At 33.8% G+C, this 22308-nt stretch overlaps 1 protein-coding gene across 1 annotated transcript in view; it reads left to right on the top strand.

The window, feature by feature from the left end:
* The window catches only part of LOC137614714 (uncharacterized), a 408330-nt gene that overhangs the window by 70784 nt on the left and 315238 nt on the right, over positions 1-22308 (top strand). Inside the window, exon 2 of the mRNA XM_068344392.1 lies at positions 16326-17249. Within this exon, the coding sequence (XP_068200493.1) occupies positions 16703-17249 (547 nt within the window). The 5' untranslated portion in view covers positions 16326-16702. The remainder of the gene's footprint in view (positions 1-16325; positions 17250-22308) is intronic.

Raw genomic sequence — 22308 nt, forward strand, 5'->3', positions numbered from 1 at the left:
TGCTATGAATCACACTTAGATTGAGAAACACACGAGCACGCACACGCACACACAAGACACACACGTATATATATATATATATATATATACACATATATACTGTATATACATATTAATATACATTCATATATATATATACATATATATACAGTATATTCATATATATATATATACACATACATACATATATATATATATATACATATACATATATATATATACATTATATATATATACATACTCACATACACACACACATATATATATACATATATATATATATACATATACATTCATACATATATATATATATATATGTATATATATATATATATACACATTATATATATACATACTCACATACACACACACATATATATATATACATATATATATATATATATATATACATATATATATACATATATATATATATATATACATATATATATATATATATATATATATATATATATATATATATATATATATATACAAATATCATCCGTGTGAGTACAAATGATAAATGTTAAATCCCTTTCGCTACTAGATCATTCCCGTCAAAGAAGTCATACTTGAGTAAGGTCTGGTCAGACTCAATTTAATAACAGCCATGAAAGGCCAAACGATGCTGCTATGTTGTAAGCTCTGAACACTGGACGAGCAAAGGAATTGCAACTTCATACCAGTACAGTACAGTGGACGACATAGCAAGTAGTGGCCGATGTGGCAATGTCCCTGACTGGTGAACGCCTGACTGGGGTTCGGGTCAAGCTCAAATTTGTTAGTTTCTTTGTTCGCTGCAATATCACCATCCTGGTGAGCTATGGATGGGGGGTTTGGGGGGAGTCTATAAGGTCTATCTACAGAGTCATCAGCAACCATTGCCTGGCCCTCCTTGGTCCTAGCTTGGGTGGAGAGGGGGCTTGGTCGTTGATCATATGTATATATGGTCAGTCTCTACAGAATTGTCCTACTTGACAGGGCAATGTCGCTGTCCCTTGCCTCTGCCATTCATGAGTGATCCTTAAACCCCCTTTGGACCCCAAACCCAGCACAGCAGAAAAGACATACGCATGAATGAACAATTATCACAACACGAGAAGCACAAACTAAAGCACCATTTCTACTCCATTTGACACTTCTATTCTAAGGCAGCTGACCATTTACTTGAAATATTTCTATTATTTTTCTCAACCTATGCTTCATTTATTGAACCAAATGGGTATTTAAATCTTGGCTCCTCATTTATCGTATGATTGGGTGAATCTCTCCATCATAAAGACTCTACTTTCCTTCCATCTTTATGAGAGTAAATTCTTATCAGAGACCCTTTAGGCAGCAGCATCTTCAAAAGACCCTTATTCTATGCCCTCATCGTCTTTTATCTTATGGTTTTCAGTTATCCCATCATACACTAGTTTTCTCTTTAGGCAAATCATCAATGTTATCAGTCTTATTCTCAGTCCGATCGTTCTATGTATCTTCTATGGAATATATACCATACTTACCCTTCCCCTTTATTTTTAGTTTGTAAGTATATGTTCTTTTGTTCAAGCAGGCGTATGCACATATTTGATACAAAATCTGCCAAACTTCAGGGTCAAATAATGTACAGTATATGTGTAGCTAATAAAACCCTAATTTCAAATAACGTTCCCTTGTAGTACATCCATAAATACAATTTCTATCTGTAATATTCCTTAACTATTATTATTATTATCATTATTATTATTATTATTATTATTATCATTTGCTAAGTTACAACCCTAGTTGGAAAAGCAGGATGTAATAAGCCCGAGGGCCTCAACAGGGACAAATAGCCATGCGAGAAAAAAAAAAATAATGAACAATTGAAATAAAAAACATTAAATTATATCTATCATATATAAACTATAGGAAATTCATAAAAAAACAAGAGGAAGAAAAACATGATTAAATAGCGTACCCAACTGTATCCTTAATCAAGAGAACTCTAACCCAAGACAGTGGAATACTATGGTACAGAGGCTATGACACTACCCAAGACTAGAGAACAATGGTTTGATTTTAGGTTGTCCTTATCCTTGAAGAGCTATGCTTACCATAGCTAAGGCGTCTCTTCTACCGTTACCAAGAGGGAAGTATCCAGTGAACAATAACAGCGCAGCAGTTAGTCCTTTGAGCAAAGAAGAATAGTTTGGTACTCTCAGTGTTGTCAGGTGTATGAAGAAAGACGAGAATGTGTAAAGAATAGGCCAGATTATTCGGTGTATGTGTAGGCAAAGAAAAAATGAGCCGTAACCAGAGAGAGAGAGCTCCAATGTATTACTGTTTGGCCAGTCAAAGGATCCAATAACTCTCAAGCGGTCGTATCTCGGGTGGCTGATGCCCTGGCCAACCTACTACCTACAATTGTGCGCAAAATTGTGCCAAAAACAACGAAAAAAACCTAAAACCTTCTTTGGAATTTGGTCCACTATCATAATGCAAAACATATTTCCTCTAAACTAAAAAGCTCATGCCTAGAAATTTTTTAAAGACAGTGTACTAATAATAAAACTCAAATATGTAATCAATATACCTGTATACCACCGTAAAAATATATATTTGTCCCCGGTACTTAAAAACAGCATGAAAACCTCCCTGCTTTGTGGTTAAGAGCATGAAAGACCTCTGGTGTTCGTCAATCGGACAGCGTGAGATTTCAACGAAATGGGGATGATAACGCTCTGGAAAGCGAGTAGTACGCACTAATCTAAAGCTAGACGCTCTTCACAGAAATAAAGGTTATGAACTATACCAAACAAAATATCTTCCCATGAAGATTAATTATCTATCATCACTATCCTGGTAATGAATAACTATGCTTACATAGTACACAGAAAACAAAATAATAAACTTAAGTTATTATTTATAGCAAAGAATGGATGAACGAAATAACATGGAAATAAGGAATCAAAGCATAACTTTGGAAAATGAGGCTTTATTTAGGATAGAGTCCTTGCCCATTACAGGATTCCTATGTCCATAAAGACCATGATTTAAAAGCACGAAGAATTTCTATGTAACATCCATGAGCATTATAATGCTCCAATAATTTCAAAACACTACAAAGTCGAGACTTTTAGGGACGCAGGGAAAATATTAAATCTTTAGTGCATTTATAACTAACGAGAAGGAAAGACCTTGAGAGCGACGCCTCTAGAGAAAAACTCAGGATTAACAAGTGCTTTAATTTTTGTAAAAAATTTAACATTATTCTGGTAGGATTCTTTATCTAAATGTATTTTGCCTGCAGATAAAAGTATGAAATGAGAGAGAGAGAGAGAGAGAGAGAGAGAGAGAGAGAGAGAGAGAGAGAGAGAGAGAGAGAGAGAGAGAGAGAGAGATTGATTCTAACAAAAGTGATATTTTCATATTTCTAGCAACTACTATGAAACAAGAACTTTCAAACCTCCACAACCTGAAATATTGAAATAAAGAAGAAGAAGAAGAAGAAGAAGAGAGAGAGAGAGAGAGAAAGAGAGAGAGAGAGAGAGAGAGAGAGAGAGAAAGAGAGAGAGAGAGAGAGAGAGAGAGAGAGAGAGAGAGAGAGAGAGAGAGAGAGAGAGATTGATTCTAACAAAAGTGATATTTTCATATTTCTAGCAACTACTATGAAACAAGAACTTTCAAACCTCCACAACCTGAAATATTGAAATAAAGAAGAAGAAGAAGAAGAAGAAGAGAGAGAGAGAGAGAGAGAGAGAGAGAGAGAGAGAGAGAGAGAGAGAGAGAGAGAGAAAGAGAGAGAGAGAGAGAGAAAGAGAGAGAGAGAGAGAGAGAGAGAGAGAGAGAGATTGATTCTAACAAAAGTGATATTTTCATATTTCTAGCAACTACTATGAAACAAGAACTTTCAAACCTCCACAACCTGAAATATTGAAATAAAGAAGAAGAAGAAGAAGAAGAAGAAGAGAGAGAGAGAGAGAGAGAGAGAGAGAGAGAGAGAGAGAGAGAGAGAGAGAGAGAGAGAGAGAGAGAGAGAGAGAGAGAAAGAGAGAGAAAGAGAGAGAGAGAGAGAGAGAGAGAGAGAGAGAGATTGATTCTAACAAAAGTGATATTTTCATATTTCTAGCAACTACTATGAAACAAGAACTTTCAAACCTCCACAACCTGAAATATTGAAATAAAGAAGAAGAAGAAGAAGAAGAAGAAGAAGAAGAAGAGAGAGAGAGAGAGAGAGAGAGAGAGAGAGAGAGAGAGAGAGAGAGAGAGAGAGAGAGAGAGAGAGAGAGAGAGAGAAATTCTAATAAATGTGATATTTCATATTTCTAGCAACTACTATGAAACAAGGACTTTCAAACATCCACAACCTGAAATATTGAAATAAAGAAGAAGAAAAAGAAGGAGAGAGAGAGAGAGAGAGAGAGAGAGAGAGAGAGGAGAGAGAGAGAGAGAGAGAGAGAGAGAGAGAGAGAGAGAGAGATAAATACCGTTAATGGTACCTAGAACTCACACACGAACAGAAATGCCAGCCATGATTGCATGTTCAATTGACGAAAACACTTCGATGCTCTCATGAACTGTGCTTGTACATAACAAGCGTTTCGACCTCACTCGAGAAGATCTATTGCATGAAGCAAGAATATTTCGCAACCAGCTGTAATAGTCTCGGCACTCAACGGCTTGGAACTAGTTGCTATTGCCTAATAATTGTCACAAATGGGAGAGAAAAAATCAAGCCCAAGGGAGAAAAGAAAACATGTAAAAAAAAAAAAAAACTTTTAAAAGAATTCTTTCTTTCCTATAAATAGTACTTCAGAAACAGCAAATTACAGATTCGCATGATCTGTATAAATAACACTAAAGTATAATGAACTTTAAACCATAAGTGTGGCTAAATAGTAAAGGATATCTTTATTACAACAAAAAGTCGAATTGTGATAAACAATAAAATGATGAACGAAGCTTAAAATGATCACGTTTTCTGGTTTGCTGAAGATTTTCTTTCAAAATAATTGAAGTTCTCCTGAACTGCATTTCGACTTTAGAGTCAGCAACATTATATAATGGATTTAAAGGCGAAGCTAATATCCTGATCTCACCTTTCATTACGCAATAGCAGTGAATTTGCCGGATCCTAATAACGGGATCTGAGTTAAAGGAACAAATATCATATAGCAGAGCTCGCTCAAATACACACACACACACACACACACACACACACACACACACAGCAAATCCTTACGGCTTGCAATTATGTGAGTCACAGCGAGCAACATGACAATGAATAAATTAAAGGAGTCTTGCCATGATTAATTTAATACAAGTCAAAGGTAATGATTGCCCTAATATCATTATCGTTGCTTCCATTATGAGACATAAAGGATGAAAAATGAATCCCAATAACTTTTAAAGAAACCCTTTTTTTCGGATAATTTCTGGAAAATTACAACTTTTATGATAGCAATAAGGTTAAAAACAGTTTTAAAATAAAAGCATTCAGTCAAAGGAAAATTAAATCATAATATTTATAGCTGCGAAAGTACCGGCTGACACTTGTGGGTCCAGCAGTTAGGTAATAGTGAGAAGCTTTTTAAGGAATATAAATGATATTGCAAAATTATAATGACTTAAAAAATAAAGACAAAAAATACTAAAACATGTGACCTCTTAAATATTCATAACTTTATGCAACATTGCCAAGCTATCCTAATTAATCAAAATTCAATCAACTCGTCTGGAGGATGTCTATGTATTAAGGGGTATATAGGTCAGTCTTTTCATTTATTATTTTTTTTTTTTTTTTAATAATAATACTCATGTAAGCGACCATTCAAAAATGATATCTAAATATCTAGATATGCACGCACACGCAGATTCAACCCTTCCCACCCACTCCGTTCCCCTTTCCTAACTACAACCCGGCAGTTCGGCAATTTGTGGGAAATTGTATTTTCGAACTATAACTATCGGGGTCCCCCTTCTCACCAGGGTACAACTATTTTCCTTCCCATAACCAGAAGGCCAGGGATATATATATATATATATATATATATATATATATATATATATATATATATATATATATATATATATATATATATAAATTTCCTGTCACGTCCAGGGCATTGCGAGACGTATGAATACTCGGTCTCTCCCCGTCCCTCTGGTAATGGGAGGGAAAATAGTCGTATCCTGGTGAGAGGGGGGACCCCAATACACACACACACACACATATATATATATATACATATATATATATATATATATATATATATATATATATATATATATATATATACTGTATATATAAATCATACATACACACAGTATGTAAAATAAATCATATATACTGTATATAGGTATATATATATATATATAAATTATATATATACAGAGTATATATAAATAAATCATATATATATATATATATATATATATATTATATATATATATATATATATATATATATATATATATATAACCCTAAAGAAACGTAGCTCTTTATTATATAGGGGAAATCCCCCTCTTCTTTTGCTATTTTCCACGAGGATAGGACACTGGGTATTTGGACCACCGTTCTATAAACCTCTAGACAAAAAGTAAAGGTTCTACAGTAACCCTGAAGGAACAAAACCACACAATCAATCTTAAAGGAGACGAAACATGTCATGATTTTAACACCACTATAGTTTACATCCATATTAGGGAGGGGGGGGGGGGGTTAAGTTCCCCTTGTTGAACAGACTGACATAAGTCCTTTCATAGTTTATATATGAAATATCTGTTTTAATGTTGTTAATGTTTTTAAATTTTCTATTTTAATTGTTCATTACTCCCTATATCGTTCATATATTTCCTTACTTCCTTTCCTTACTGGGCTATTTTTCCCTGTTGGAGCCCTTGGGCTTATAGCATCTCGCTTTTCCAACTAGGGTTGTAGCTTAGCTAATAATAATAATAATAATGATAATAATAATAATAATAATAATGATAATAATAAAGAAAGAAGTGGCATTTAATCAGTTTTCAGATATATCTGTGTCCCATGATTATCTCATCATCTCTATTGTACTTTGCCAGTTATGTTTTCATGAATATTTGAATTTTAGATTAAAATTATACATAAAGGTTACAGTCTTTCTTAACGATTTTTAACCCTTTTGAAATTAACATGAATACAAACGATTTATCGATAGTAAAAATTTATCAACATCCACAACAAAAACGATGACGACATCGACAAATACAATATGGGGTAATAATGAGCACTAATGAATGACAGAGAAAAGGGACAGGACAATGTCCTAGAGGCAGGGCAATGTCCTAGAGACAGGACAATGTACTAGAGACACGACAATGTCCTACAGCCAGAACAATGTTAATAGAGACAGGACAATGTCCTAGAGCCAGAACAATGCCCTAGAGACAGGACAATGTCCTAGATCCAGAACAATGTTGTAGAAAAAGGACAATGTCCTAGAGACAGGACAATGTCCTAGAAGCAGAACAATGTCCTAGAGACAGGACAATGTTGTAGAGACAGGACAATCTCCTAGAGCCAGAACAATGTCCTAGAGACAGGCGAACGTCCTAGAGCAAGAACAATGTCCTAGAGATAGGACAATGTCCTAGACACAGGACAATGTCCTAGAGCCAGAACAATGTCCTAGAGCCAGAACAATGTCCTAGAGCCAGAACAATGTCCTAGAGAAAGGACAATTGTCCTAGAGACTGAACATACATCCAGATGATCAGCGCCCAAGTCCCCTCTCCATGAAGCTAGGACCAGGGCGGCTAGGCTCCCAAAAAACCCCAATACGTAGCTCACAAGGATGGTGAGGTTGCAGGTACTACCAGAAACTATCGAGCTTGAGCGTTACTCAAACTCCCACCCATCTGATTGCCAGGCAAGGACGTTTTCAATAGGTTACAATAATCAGGGGGAAAAAAAAATCAGCGCCTTGTTATATGGTATAAGGAGCATACAAAATACAACTGGGAAGAAAATAAATTAATCCAATATAAAAAAAAATTACAAGTGACAAGAATAAATAAATCCTGTGACAATTTATTAATCTAATACGTAACAATGATGAAAGTATGTCAAGAGCTCCCTATAGTAACTAAAAAAAAAAAAAAATATTAATATTTGCTCATTAACTATATCACAATTGTAATACGTTTTATAATAGAAGCCTTTACGGTCACAAAGCACATGTTTTAGAGCTCGCTTTCATTAACCATGGTAATCATCATCAAACAGCAATTTTCGGTGAATTGATATACATTCCACTGCTAATGTTTACATGACAATTACCTTTAACGTCACGCTAACTTATATTTAATGGTCGCATGACTATTCACGTATAGACTTTGCTGATAAATTCCTTTGCTAATTTCACTAATGAAAATAGCCATTGAAGTTACTTTTTCATGTTATTTGCTGTATTTATATAAATGTACAAACCCACACGTATATATAAATTCTAATACTTTATTATGATTAATTGTATGTCTAACGAAAGACTCCAAATTCGCAAATATTATTTTCATTTAAGAGTTTATATAGACAAACAGGGAGGAATCAAATAGGAGAATAGGAGATTTTTAGGTAGACAGTGTTTATGCCTATTAAAATAATTCCAGTTGACTTTTCATTATTCTTTTAAATAATACGCAGTCTGTGAGTAAATACTACTACTACTACTACTACTACCACTACTACTACTACTACTAATAATAATAATAATAATGATGATGAAGATGAGTAGTAGTAGTAGTAGTAGTTAGGAGGTAGTAGTAGTAGTAGTAGTAATAGTAGTAGTACTATTAGTATTAGTCTCATCATTGTTACTATCCTTATAATTATCATCATTACTATAATGATAGAAAGAAAAAGATATAACATGATTATAATAACAGTAAAGATAATAAGATAAAGAAAGAAATATGATAATAATAACAGTAAAGATAATGAGATAAAGATATAACATGATAATAATAACAGTAAAGATAGTGAGATAAAGAAAGAGATATAACATGATAATAATAACAGTAAAGATAATGAGAGAACGTAAGAGATATAACAAGATAATAACAGTAAAAAAATGAGAGAACGATAGTAAGTGAAAGAAAGAAAGCTATAAAATGTCTATGACATCGATCAGTCAAGAACATTAGTCGAATTGTAACGTCACTAATAGGAAATTAAAAATGTTTATTGGAAAATAATGTGCTAAAAATTACATGCAATTACAGTTTGCTTGATTTTCTTTGATTTAGCTTATAAAAGATTGCTGATATACATCATTTTATACCTTCTTTACTATGGCAGTTATCAGCGACGTATTGTTACATTTTATTATTGTTATTATTACTTGCTAAGCTACAACCCTAGTTGGAAAAGCAGAATCCCACAAGCCAAGGGGCTCCAACAGGGAAAATAGCCCAGTGAGAAAAGGAACCAACGAGAAATAAAATATTTCAAGAACAGTAACATCATTAAAATAAATATTTCCTATATAAACTATAAACACTTTAACAAAAGAGAGAGGAAGAGTAATTAGATAGAATAGCGTGCCCGAGTGTACCCTCAAGCAAAAGAACTCTAGTCCAAGACAGTGAAAGACCATGGTACAGAGGCTATGGCACTACCAACGACTAAAGAACAATGGTTTGATTTTGGAGTGTCCTTCTCCTAGAAGAGATGCTTACCATAGCTAAAGTGTCTCTTCTACCCTTACCAAGAGGAAAGTGGCCACTGAACAATTACGGTGCAGTAGTTAACCCTTGAGAAAAGAATAATTGTTTGGTAACCCCAGTGTTGTCAGGTGTAGGAGGACAGAGGAGACTATATAAAGAATAGGCCCAACTATTTGGTGTATCTGTAGGCAAAGGGAAAATGAACCGTAACCAGAGAGAAGGATCCAATGTAGTGCTGTCTGGCCAGTCAAAGGACCCCATAACTCTCTAGCGGTAGTATCTCAACGGGTGGCTGGTGCCCTGACCAACATACTACCAACCAAATCTATAACTGAAATGTAAGTTGTTTTCCTGTGAAAGTTTTTGAGTTTTACCTGAGAATCTATCTCAAGCAGAATTATTGCAAGGTACATCCGATACAAGTATGTAAGATGTTCATGTGCAAACACATACTGTACTCCATGTATATGGTGAATATCTAGTGATAATAACCTAATTATTCAAATTGATGGTCTTACCTGTAATGGTGATAAGTTATCCATATGAGGTAACCAAAATAGAGAGAGTACTGTATTCATTTTCTGCGCAATTTTCCTTATAGAAAACGACTCCATTACAGTCAAGGAGAAAGGATTGTACCTAAATTTGTTAAAACAAAATCAATTATAAGAAAAGAAATAGATGTAAATACAAAATAACACAAATTCCGGGATATATCATGAAGGAAAGATAGAGACAGCACTTCACCAAGATTATTACCAAGTGGTTTACGAAACAGACTTTAGCTTTCTGAAAAAGTTTATCCATTAAGCCTATATCTGGAGAGCATCTACACTTTCTCCTAACATTTTACTCCGTGATAGGGCTGCCAACACACTTCAATTTCATAAATGTTTAGGACTCTCCATATTCCGCGCCAAAGGACAACAAAACTACCCGCCAAAATCGCCGTCGACGTCGTTTCCCGCCCTGCCTGTCGTTTTCCCGCCAATGGCTGCTACTATCATTCTATTTTCGTTGCCCCTTTTTTTCTTTAACCGGAAGTACCTAACCGGCAGAGAACGAGTTGTAAACAGAGTCTTATCACTGTGTTTATAAAATGGAACTGGGCATCTGGGGAAATCGAATGAGGCAAATAAAACAAGATGAGAGTGTGTTAAATGTCTCACTTTACTATTGGAGTTTATAACATGAAACCAACAAGACGGTGGTGGTATTTACCAGACACTTTGGCACACAGACAGTCTTCTCGCAAAGATCTAATAAACGTTGAGCTAGGAAGAAGAAAGTGGCTTTCTCCTTGTCTTTGTTACATTTTTCCTTGATGATCTCATAAATGAGAAAGAGTACTCTATACACTGAATACTCCATCAACAGCCTTTTAGCTGACTGCAGTAGCACTACATCTGTGACTAAAAATGTTTTAAATTTCAGCATTAAAGATATATATCACTCGAAATATACAACCTAATTTTCCTCCTTGGGAATTCAGTTTTGCCCCCCAGAGATAACATTCATTATATGGCCGAGAAAGAAGTCTGCATTATCAAGGATTTCCATGGAGGAAAAAAAAAAAAAAAAAAAAAAAAAAAAACCTGAAATATGCAGAGCTTGAGAAGCATTCATTGACCTTTAATTTCAATCTTACTTATTGAAAATCGGAAAAAAAAACTTGTAAAAGAATTTCAAGATGAACCCTAAAGGATTGGCCCTAGAAAAGCCATGTTTACCAATTTGATTGCGAGCAAGCAACGCAAATATTTTCAAGCATGAGTAGGCTACGATCCTGGAAATTCGGAGAAAACGGTCCGATGTGGAATAACAATACTGTATGAGAAATTTTACTTTGAACTTACCAGAGAACATGCAATTCCATTACAACTGACCTAAAAAAAATCATGCCATTCTGCAAATCTCCCCTATATAATAAATAGCAAGTGTTTTATATATATATATATATATATATATATATATATATATATATATATCATATATATATATATCATATATATACATATATATACATACATATACATATATATATTTATATATATATATACATATATATATACATTTATACATACATATATACATATACATATATTTATATACATATACACACACATATATATATAATATATATATATATATATATATATATATATATCCATATATATAGTTATATATACATATATACGTATATATATATATACATATATATACATACACACATACATTATATATATATATATATATATATATATATATATATATATATATATATATATATATATATATATATATATATATATATATATATACATATATCTTTTCGGTCACGTTCAGCGACATTGCCAGATGTATAACAGCCCGGTCTCTCCCCGTTCCTGGGATAGGGGGAGAAGGAGTAATCATACCATGGTGAGAGGTGTTGTAGTTAGGAAAGGGGAGGGGGTGGGAAGGGTTGAATCTTAGTCTGTGAAGATGCCATGGTAGCAGCTCTTCTAGGAGGACACTTCAAAATCAATTAATTGTTCTCTGGTCTTGGGTAGTGCCATAGCCTTTATACCATGGTCTTCAACTGTCTTGGGTTCGAGTTCTCTTGCTTGAGGGTACAGTCAAGCAAACTATTCTATCTGTTTTCCTTCTCCTATCTTCTCTAGGATATTTTCCCGGTTGGAGCCCTTGGGCTTATAGCATCCTGCTTTTCCAACTAGGGTTGTAGCTTAGCAAGTAATAATGATAATAATAAAAATAATAACAATAATAATAATAATAATAATAATAATAATGATAATAATCATAAACATAATAATAATAACAATAATAACAATAATAATAATAATAACAACAATAATAATAAAATTAATAATATAATAATAATAATGATAATAATAATAATAATATAATAACACAAACAACAGCAAAGTCCTAAAATCTATTAATTCAATTGTTATGCAACATACAACATTTAAAGTTGCGACTAGAATATGGTTAATTCCGAGTCATCCTGAATATGATTCGTATAGGGCCAAAGTTAATCTTAATTGTAAACGAAATGAAAGTGTTTCCTGCTGGTCCGAGAAACTTTAAATTTAATTGTTTCTGCAACATTATGAAGTAAGTTTCCCAAGGTAATGGGATAAAAATAATAAATCTTTTTGCTACTGTATGTAACATATTAGTTAGATAAGAACATCAGATTACGTTTAATATGGACAGAAAGCGACGTTGTTCTTATTTCGTACAAGTGTACCCAACCCGTCAAAAATTACGTTTAAATATTTATATAGATATGCGCTCATGCACACAAACACACACACAAACTCTCTCTCACACACACACACTTTTGCCCCGTACCACCTCGTACCCCCTTTCCTAACTACAACCCGAAAGTTTCAGAAATTTGTGGGAGAGCGTGGTTTCCGAGTCTACATTACCTCTTAGTGTGCCCCCTCTCACAAGGGTAAGACTACTTTCTCTCCCCCCTAAGCGTAACAGGAAATATATATATATATATATATATATATATATATATAGAGTGGGTCTAGATATATATATATATATATATATATATATATATATATATATATATATATATATATATATAGTGTATGTATACACACATATATATACACATATATACTGTACATATATATATATATATATATATATATATATATATATATATATATATAAATATATATATATATATATACTGTATATATATATATATATATATATATATATATATATATATATATACTGTATATATATATACACATATATACTGTATATATATATATATATATATATATATATATATATATATATATATATATACATACAGGCGAGATTATAAAAAATGTAAAAGCTCTCTCTCTCTCTCTCTCTCTCTCTCTCTCTCTCTCTCTCTCTCTCTCTCTCTCTCCGACCACAAACTATACGGTATTTTTAGCGCCATGCAATAGCACAATTCACAATTAAAAATATGTTCGTAATTTTCCACTGCATTTCCCCCTACCGCCAAACAATGGGCACTCCTTCCTAAGGGGCCAGCAATTAACGGGTTATTGAGTGTTGGCCAAACATTTCTGCTGTTCATTTATTCTCTTTCATTACTTGAGAAAAAAAAATCCACTTTCTGTTTATTAGTGCATTTCTATAGGGGTTTAAGTAGGGTTCCCTTTGTAATTAATCGTAAAATGAATTGCGACGTACTTTCAAAACCCCATAGATTAAATTAAAACGTATTAATTAGAGAGTGAAAACTTCCAACGAATTTCTCTGGCAGTCCATGAAGGAAGGGTCACTAGAATTAATTTCATTTACGATCATGGAAGGCTTTTCTTGGTTCTCGTAAATGTCAAGTTTTCCTTAAATGTAAATGCTTTATTTTAAAAATCATCAACAACAACAACAACAACAACGACGACGACGACGACGACGATGATAATATTCACAAGATGAATTATCTTCATTATCATTGTTGTTGTTATAAAGAAGATACTGTTACAGTCAATATTACCATTATTATGATTATGATTATTATGATCATTTCTCAGTTTATAGAAAATATTTTCTAAATGAAGTAGCCTTCCCTTTCTTTTATACCTCCAACTATGTAACAAGTTGGCCTTGTTTCCCTGAAACTTGCCATACTGAAACTAGTTTCTATCCGTCTTCTGCTCTGAAGATCAAAAGCAACTAAGAAAAAAAACAATACAACCATTTGAAGTTTTCAATAAAGATAATGACTTCAATGGCCATTATCCCTAAAAGACGCTCGAAGTTCTCCTTAAAAATACCCCAAATTATGCCACAATTTCCTAGTCTCTCTATCCAATATAGGCGCTGTCAAGATTTAAGAAAACCAAGATTACCAGAACGGCTGCTGCTTAGGCAAGAAGGCTTCTTAACCTGACGTATTTCACTTATAAGTAATACCAGAAGAAAAGCACTTCTCCTAAAGCAAGATTTTTGTTCTTTTTTTTTCTTTCTTTTTTTTTTTTTAAAGCTGTGTATGAAGGCCGGCGGAGACGGGAGGAGTAAACACGAAGCAATTTATTTACGAATTTAGAAAATATGAAAAAACAAGCTGTTCCTTTTATATGTATGCATTTTCCCCTTATTCATTTTCGCTACGGGATGCAGAATTGAAAGAGTCCTGTGCTTAGCCAGGTAATATTCAACAACAATATATTCTATTTTTTTCAAAAAAAAAAAAAAAAAAAAAAAAAAAAAAAAAAAAAAAAAAAAGAATAGGCGAATAAATGGCTGCTAATCAACCATCATGATAACTGCCATAGATACATTGTTAGTAAGCGTGGGATGGGAATAGCTTGGGAATGGATGAATTAGGAAGTAGGAAAAAAAAGAATAAAATAGAATAAGAAAACGCCTAAGAAAACGGAAAGGGACTAGCTATAAGATCAGAGAACTGGAGAAGACAAAATGAGAAAGAAAAAGCTTTTGTAATAACGGAGGGGAAAAAGAAAGAAAAACGACAAAATAAAATTAATGGCGCATGGAGAGAATTGCAAGACGTCGAGAATTGATGGAGCAGAAGATCTCTCTCTCTCTCTCTCTCTCTCTCTCTCTCTCTCTCTCTCTCTCTCTCTCTCTCTCTCTCTCTCTCAAATGGATTAGAATCGGCGCCATTTTAAAAGAATTCATTAATCTCTCCAGGTAGATATCAAATAGTTTGCTCTGGTAGGGAATGGGTTGGGGATACTGAACGGAAGTGTGTGTGCGTATGTTTGTGTGTGGGCGAGGGGAGGAGAGTAAAAAAAAAAAAAGGGAAAACCTATTTCTTCAATTGTTCAACTTTTCAAACTCATTAAAAATGTTCTTTTCAGCCTAAAGAGAATCTTGAGAATTGACGGTAACATATCGTTCAGGCAGAGAGAGAGAGAGAGAGAGAGAGAGAGAGAGAGAGAGAGAGAGAGGTCATTAAAACCTATTTCGATGTTACTGAACCTACCCCACGCTTTCAGCCTCATTAGCTCGCAGTTTCTCATGTCGCATTTATTTTTTCTCCGAAGTCGTTTGGTTTCCTTCTCCAATTGTTTTTTTTTTTTTTTTCAAAGAACTCTTGTTCTTTTTTAGGTTTTAATTAGCTGGAGACATTATAATCTCTTAAAGCTAATGAGCTTCCCACAGCTTTCGAATTCTTCACTTCCAGGCGTATTGCAACCTAAATATAAATATATATATATATATATATATATATATATATATATATATATATATATATATATATATATATATATATATATATATATATGTGTGTGTGTGTATGTGTGTGTGTGTGTGTGTGTGTGTGTTCGTTAGTGTTTGGCATTAAAACATTATTATTAGACAAGAGTGCATTGATATAAGTAAGAAAATGGAAACAAAACTATAATTATGCACCTTAAAGCTGATCACATTAAGGTATTTTAAACTAATTAAAACTTAATCCACAATAGACATTCCCTTACTGTATATACAAAGCCATCTTATTCTCGCAATTCTTATTATTTCTTAAACCCTTTAATAAATCATAATCCTTCTTAATTTCATCCTTTTTTAAGCCTTTTCACACAGCACAGCACACCAAACCACACTAATCAAACCCGACTAATCTCAAAATATATTATTTTTCTTTTCAGGTATCAACCATTCGGGGACCTCAAAGTGGCAGGAACTAGTTACAATCAAACTAAAAGAAAACCGAAATGATTCATTCAACACTTGAATGTGAATGTATTGAAAGTGTTAATAAGTAAAGGGTGTGATTGAAAAGCTTCAACCCTTAACCTCCTGAAATAACAAAGCAAAATGATTAAGGAATACTTTCGCAGTGCTGAGAGAAACGGTTATTGTGACATTTCTTCAAAATGAAAATGCATAGGCCCATCAGCAAAAGCAAATTAGGCTTATATTGATATTGTTTGGAAAAACAGATATAGAAAGACGCAAGTGACTTAATTAATGAAACCAAAGATGTTACGGTAAAATCTATAAAAGAGATTACTCAACCTAAGTCATGTCCAGTTTTATAACATCCACAGCTGTCCCTAGCTGGTACTACCATCCGGCTGCAGCTGCCGCTGATTCGGGGCGCCCCCCAGGAAGCGGCAGTTTCAACGCTGAGGATGCCTGGTCTTCAGACGCCCTTGCCCACGAATCAGTAGTGGGCGTAGACAACTCCCCATGGGCCACCCATCTAGGAAACGCCTCCATAGTAGTCGAAGAGAACAATTCCTCAGACGGTCTGACTTCTGAGACACATGGCATGAACCGGTCCATTTGGCATGGCTCTCAGATCCACATGGGCATGGACCTGGAAGTGTTTCCAGAGTGGGCGGTGGGGATGTGGACGGGCGTGCTCGTATTTCTCATGTTCGTGGGCGTGACGGGTAATGTGCTGGTGCCAATCGTAGTCATGAGAACCAGAGAGCTCAGGTCATCTACCAACCTCCTGCTGGTGAATCTAGCAGCGGCTGACCTCCTGGTTCTGCTAGTGTCTCTCCCGACGGCGCTGACTGAACTCCATTCCAGACCCGAGACCTGGGTTCTTGGTCAGCACATGTGTGAGTACTGTTCTTTATACCTTTGCATATGTTTTTTTTTTTTCTTTTTTTTTTTTTTTTTGATAGATAAGTTTTCATATTTTCAGAACAGATTTTTTTAAAGATGGAAATATCCATTTTGAATTATTGCTTTATATGGATAATGCGTGAGTACTATTCTTTATATGTTTGCATGTATTACTGGATCCGTTAGATAAGTTTTCATATTTTCAGAACAGATTTATTTTTAAGATGGAAATATCCATTTTGAATTATTACTTATGGATACTGTGTGAGTACTATTTTTTTTTTTTTTTTTGTAGATTCAGTATATAAGTTTTCATATCTTCAGAACAGAATTGTTTTAAAATTGGAAATATACATTTTGAATTATCACTTAATATGGGTACTGTGTGAGTATTATTCTTTACATCTTTGCATGTTTTTTTTTTTTTTTTTTTTTTTTTTTGCAGATTCGTTAGATAAGTTTTCATATTTTCAGAACAGAATTTTTCAAAATGGAAATATCCATTTTGAATTATTACTTTACATGGATACTATGTTAATAGCTGAATAAGTTTTACTAGCATTGGTTTGAGTTACGGACCTTTAGGTTTTTCATTTCATTATTGGATTTTACTGAATTTCGAAGTAAATGAACTTTCCTTACAAATGCAACTCTGCGCAGACGCAAACCGCATCTTACCATCTTCCAAAGAAGGTCAATGAATATTTAGTAGTTTATTATTAATAATAATCCATATCAGCTAGCTAATTCCATGTAATGAATACATATCTATGCTCTTCCTGATTACAACGCAAACTTCTACGTTTATAGAAATCAATTGCTTTTAATTTCTAAATTTACTTTTTAAAACGATGCTGTCAAGAAAATGCAGTTAACTGAAGGCATATTAATCTACTGTACATAATGGACGTAATCATGTTGAAAATTTTTCAGGAAAGAACCTCTTTATAGCTGTAAAATATGGATGAACTGCATCACGTAAATACACACACACACACACACACATATATATATATATATATATATATATATATATATATATATATATATATATTAATACACCTTTCATTCCCTTTTATGTATGGTTGGTATGTATATATATTTATATTTATATATATATATATATATATATATATATGTATATATGTTATATATATGTATGTATATTATATATATTATACATATACTGTATATATATATATATATATATACATACATATATATATACATATATATAATATATATCAATCCATTATCAGTAAGTAGTTCCAAGGAAAAGTCATCACATGAGGAACTGCCACATCCAAACAATAAATATCAAATTATAAATGTTAGATATATAATGGAAGAACTTCCTCCGGAGAGAAACAAAGAACGCAAATATTAAAGACATAAACTTATACGTCCGACTAATGAGACTTACAATGGTTTAATCTGTCAAGTTCGTGCTCAATATTAAAACCACAATCACTGGGTAAACCACAATCTCTGTAGGTATAAAATATTTCTCCTTATTCCTTTTATAAAATATCTTTTATGTAAAACTTAATCTCCATGGAAGGGATCACCCCTTCTGACCAATACACATTTAATCACAATCCCTCGCGAGTCTTTGTGAACGTTATAGCCACCCCTTTCCCATTGCGTACACATTAATAAGAGAACTATTGATGTATCTTTTATCAAAAAAAAAAAAAGAAAAAAAAAATGGTAGTTGAGCTTTCAAATTTCAGATTACTTCCAGTTTCTTAATATCTTATTGCTAAGAGTTTGAATTATTCAGTTATCAATTTGATGGGGATAACAGGACACACTGGGCTCCCAAAATAAAATGAATGATCATCGTGAACGATCGTAAAACTATCGATTTAAACAGAATAAATTCTAAAGAAGCATAAGGACAGCTGTTAAAACCTAATTTGAAAAGCCTCGATAATTCTATGTTAACTTTCCTTTAGGCCTATACGATACACCCACGTTGTATTGTCTGACTCATATGCCGACATATTTCTCGGTTGTTGTTGTTGTTGTTGTTATTCAAGGTAAATGTAAGGGATAAGATGTTAACGAATGCTTCTCTGCTTATTGCTAGGGCTGCAAAGATGGATAAACCTATAATCTTCAAGGAAACTGATATGTAAAGAAGATCAAATATATTTAATACGAGATTATTGGATCACTGTATACAGATATCAACGATTTGTTGATATCTAATATAGAAGAAAATTATGGTTTCCTTTACCCGATCTATGGCATTTAAAAACATTGATAAGACTAAGTAAAAACGTTTAAAACACATACAAACACTGATCGTGATTGCATAACCTTTCATATTTCATGTAACAATGACTTTGGCTTACTGAAATGGTATTTTTATGTGTAATTCATCTTCAGCTTCGTCATATTCGTGAAAATGCAGACATTAATCAACTTGATACTTTGTGTCACAGCGGGTTTTCGTTTTAAGCTCTCCATGATCTATGGCGTTGTCACGCCAGTTTGATAAATCATCATATCTGAAGAAGGATTTTATCTTATCTTTGAGGAAATACATTGATGTAATTATTCCAAACTTCGGTCGATAATGATTACACATCGTTTCTTATATCCCTAAAATTTAAGAAAAATGAGACATATGACAGGCACTGGCGCCGGGGAGCCCATTTTGGGGCTGAAAACGGAGGTGACACAGAAGGCTAAAAATGGGAACTGAACTGAAGTAAAGCAGCGGCTGCTGCTAAAATGTTTAGCAATGCGTACAGTGCACCTTATGAACTGCAATCATGGCACTATGGTTTATTTCTCTTGTAACGAGTCAACGAGTTAGACTCCAAAAGGATAAGATGTTATAATATGATGTTATTACAAGGGTACATACTCATTTATAGGTTTTAAAGGCCGCTCATGAATGGCAGAGACAATGGACAGTAACATTGCCCTATCACGCAGGGCAATCCCCCTAGAGAATGACCATATATACATATGATGAGTGCCCAAACCCCCTCTCCACCCAAGCTAGGACCAAGGAGAGCCAGGCAATGGCTTCTGACGATTCAACAAATAGACCTTTAGGGTCCCACAAACCCCCCATCCTTAGCTCACAAGGATAGTTAGGTTGCAGCGATCAAGAAACTAACTAGTTTCAGCGGGACTCGAACCCCAGTCAGACGATCACCATTCATGGACGATACCACATGGGGCATCACAACCCTAAGTGTAAACAATGTTCTCTGATAGCTGCAGTTTACTTTGATTAATTGCAATGGTAACTAAACGTAAACATTGCTCATTACCCTAACTAACAATTTCAGTCTGTGTTTGAACACGCATTCATACGGGTTTTCCGTATTTATCACGAAACTGTGTACTGTACTACATAAACTCTAGAATATGCCGATATTAGGATAATAAGACAAGTGGCATTGTATATGCTATTCGCAGAAGGACATTTGACCAAAGCCATGTGAACTTCTTGTCCTATAGTACCCAAGTTTCGCCTCTTCCAGATGCACTGAAAATTATTATATGCATAGGTTTATTATACATACATACTCGCACACATACAGATAGATAGATAGACAGATAGATAGATAGATAGATATACATATAAACCAATATTACAACAAATCGTATTGGATTATTAACACAACATTCCCATCCCCTTATTTTCGTCCAGGAATCGAACTTGGGCCTCTTATTTTAGTATGGGCTATTTTCCCTGTTGGAGCCCCCTGGGCTTATAGCATCCTTCTTTTCCAACTAGGGTTGTAGCTTAGCAACTAATAATAATAATAATAATAGTAATAATAATAATAATAATACGCACATATATATATACATACATACATATATATATATACGTATATATACACAAATATACTGCATACATATGTGTGTGAACACCTATGTACGAGCATCTGTTAATAAGTAGTTTGTATACACTGCAAGAGAGAGTAAGTAATACATAAAGACACCTATACATGTACAAAAAGAGAGAGTGAGAGACAGAGAATTCGAAGCACGTACAACAGGTGACTATTACTTCCTCATTTTCATGAAATCCCTTCACGAAATCCCTTCTACTTATGTTTTAAGTGGTCCTACCCAAAGTGACACTTAATTAGTTGGTCCCATTGTATGAAGCATTTTAAAAGCCTACTCACTGATATTACTCAACACGCCAACCGGGGCAACGTAATTCCAAATTTTCATTATGATACAGCATCACGTCCATTATCACTATTGCACCTTCATGGTACGCTTTCTGCATATGAGAGAGAGAGAGAGAGAGAGAGAGAGAGAGAGAGAGAGAGAGAGAGAGAGAGAGAGAGAGAGAGAGAGAGAGAGAGAGAGAACCACATTATCATTGTTGCACCTTCATGGTACGCGTTCTGCATATCCCAGAATGTGTGTGTGTGTGTGTGTGTGTGTGTGTGTGTGTGTGTGTGTGTGAGAGAGAGAGAGAGAGAGAGAGAGAGAGAGAGAGATTTGAGTATATGATAACAGTAATATTGTTTACATCTACATTGTAATCAAGTTATGCCAAACAAATACAAAATAAAGTATAAGCATACATTTAAGTACATATTAAAAATAACTTTCATATCTATGTATTGAAGGTTAGACAAAGGAACATAAAAAGTATAGACAGACATTTAAGTACGAGAGAGAGAGAGAGGAGAGAGAGAGAGAGAGAGAGAAGAGAGAGAGAGAGAGAGAGAGAGAGAGAGAGAGAATGTATGTGAAAACATTTCATATAATCGTTTGTATTAACACCTACAATACATAAAACATTGGAATACCAATGCAAAAAATTCTTGGGTTTCCTATCGCCACATAATCTTAGCATACAAGCATATGCATAATTATATATCAAACTTACATTGAACAATAATTAACCTCCGAACGTGCAGATCAATGCACGCTCATTGCTTCCCTATTCCACTTGGTCTCATTATAATGTCATTCACGTAATGCCATTCTGTGGCCAGAGCAATATCATTATTTGTTGTATGCAATCCACTAATTACCAGTCCACATGTTGACTCGATG

The sequence above is a fragment of the Palaemon carinicauda genome, chromosome 21, assembly GCF_036898095.1.
Source record: "Palaemon carinicauda isolate YSFRI2023 chromosome 21, ASM3689809v2, whole genome shotgun sequence".
NCBI classification, from domain to species: domain Eukaryota; kingdom Metazoa; phylum Arthropoda; class Malacostraca; order Decapoda; family Palaemonidae; genus Palaemon; species Palaemon carinicauda.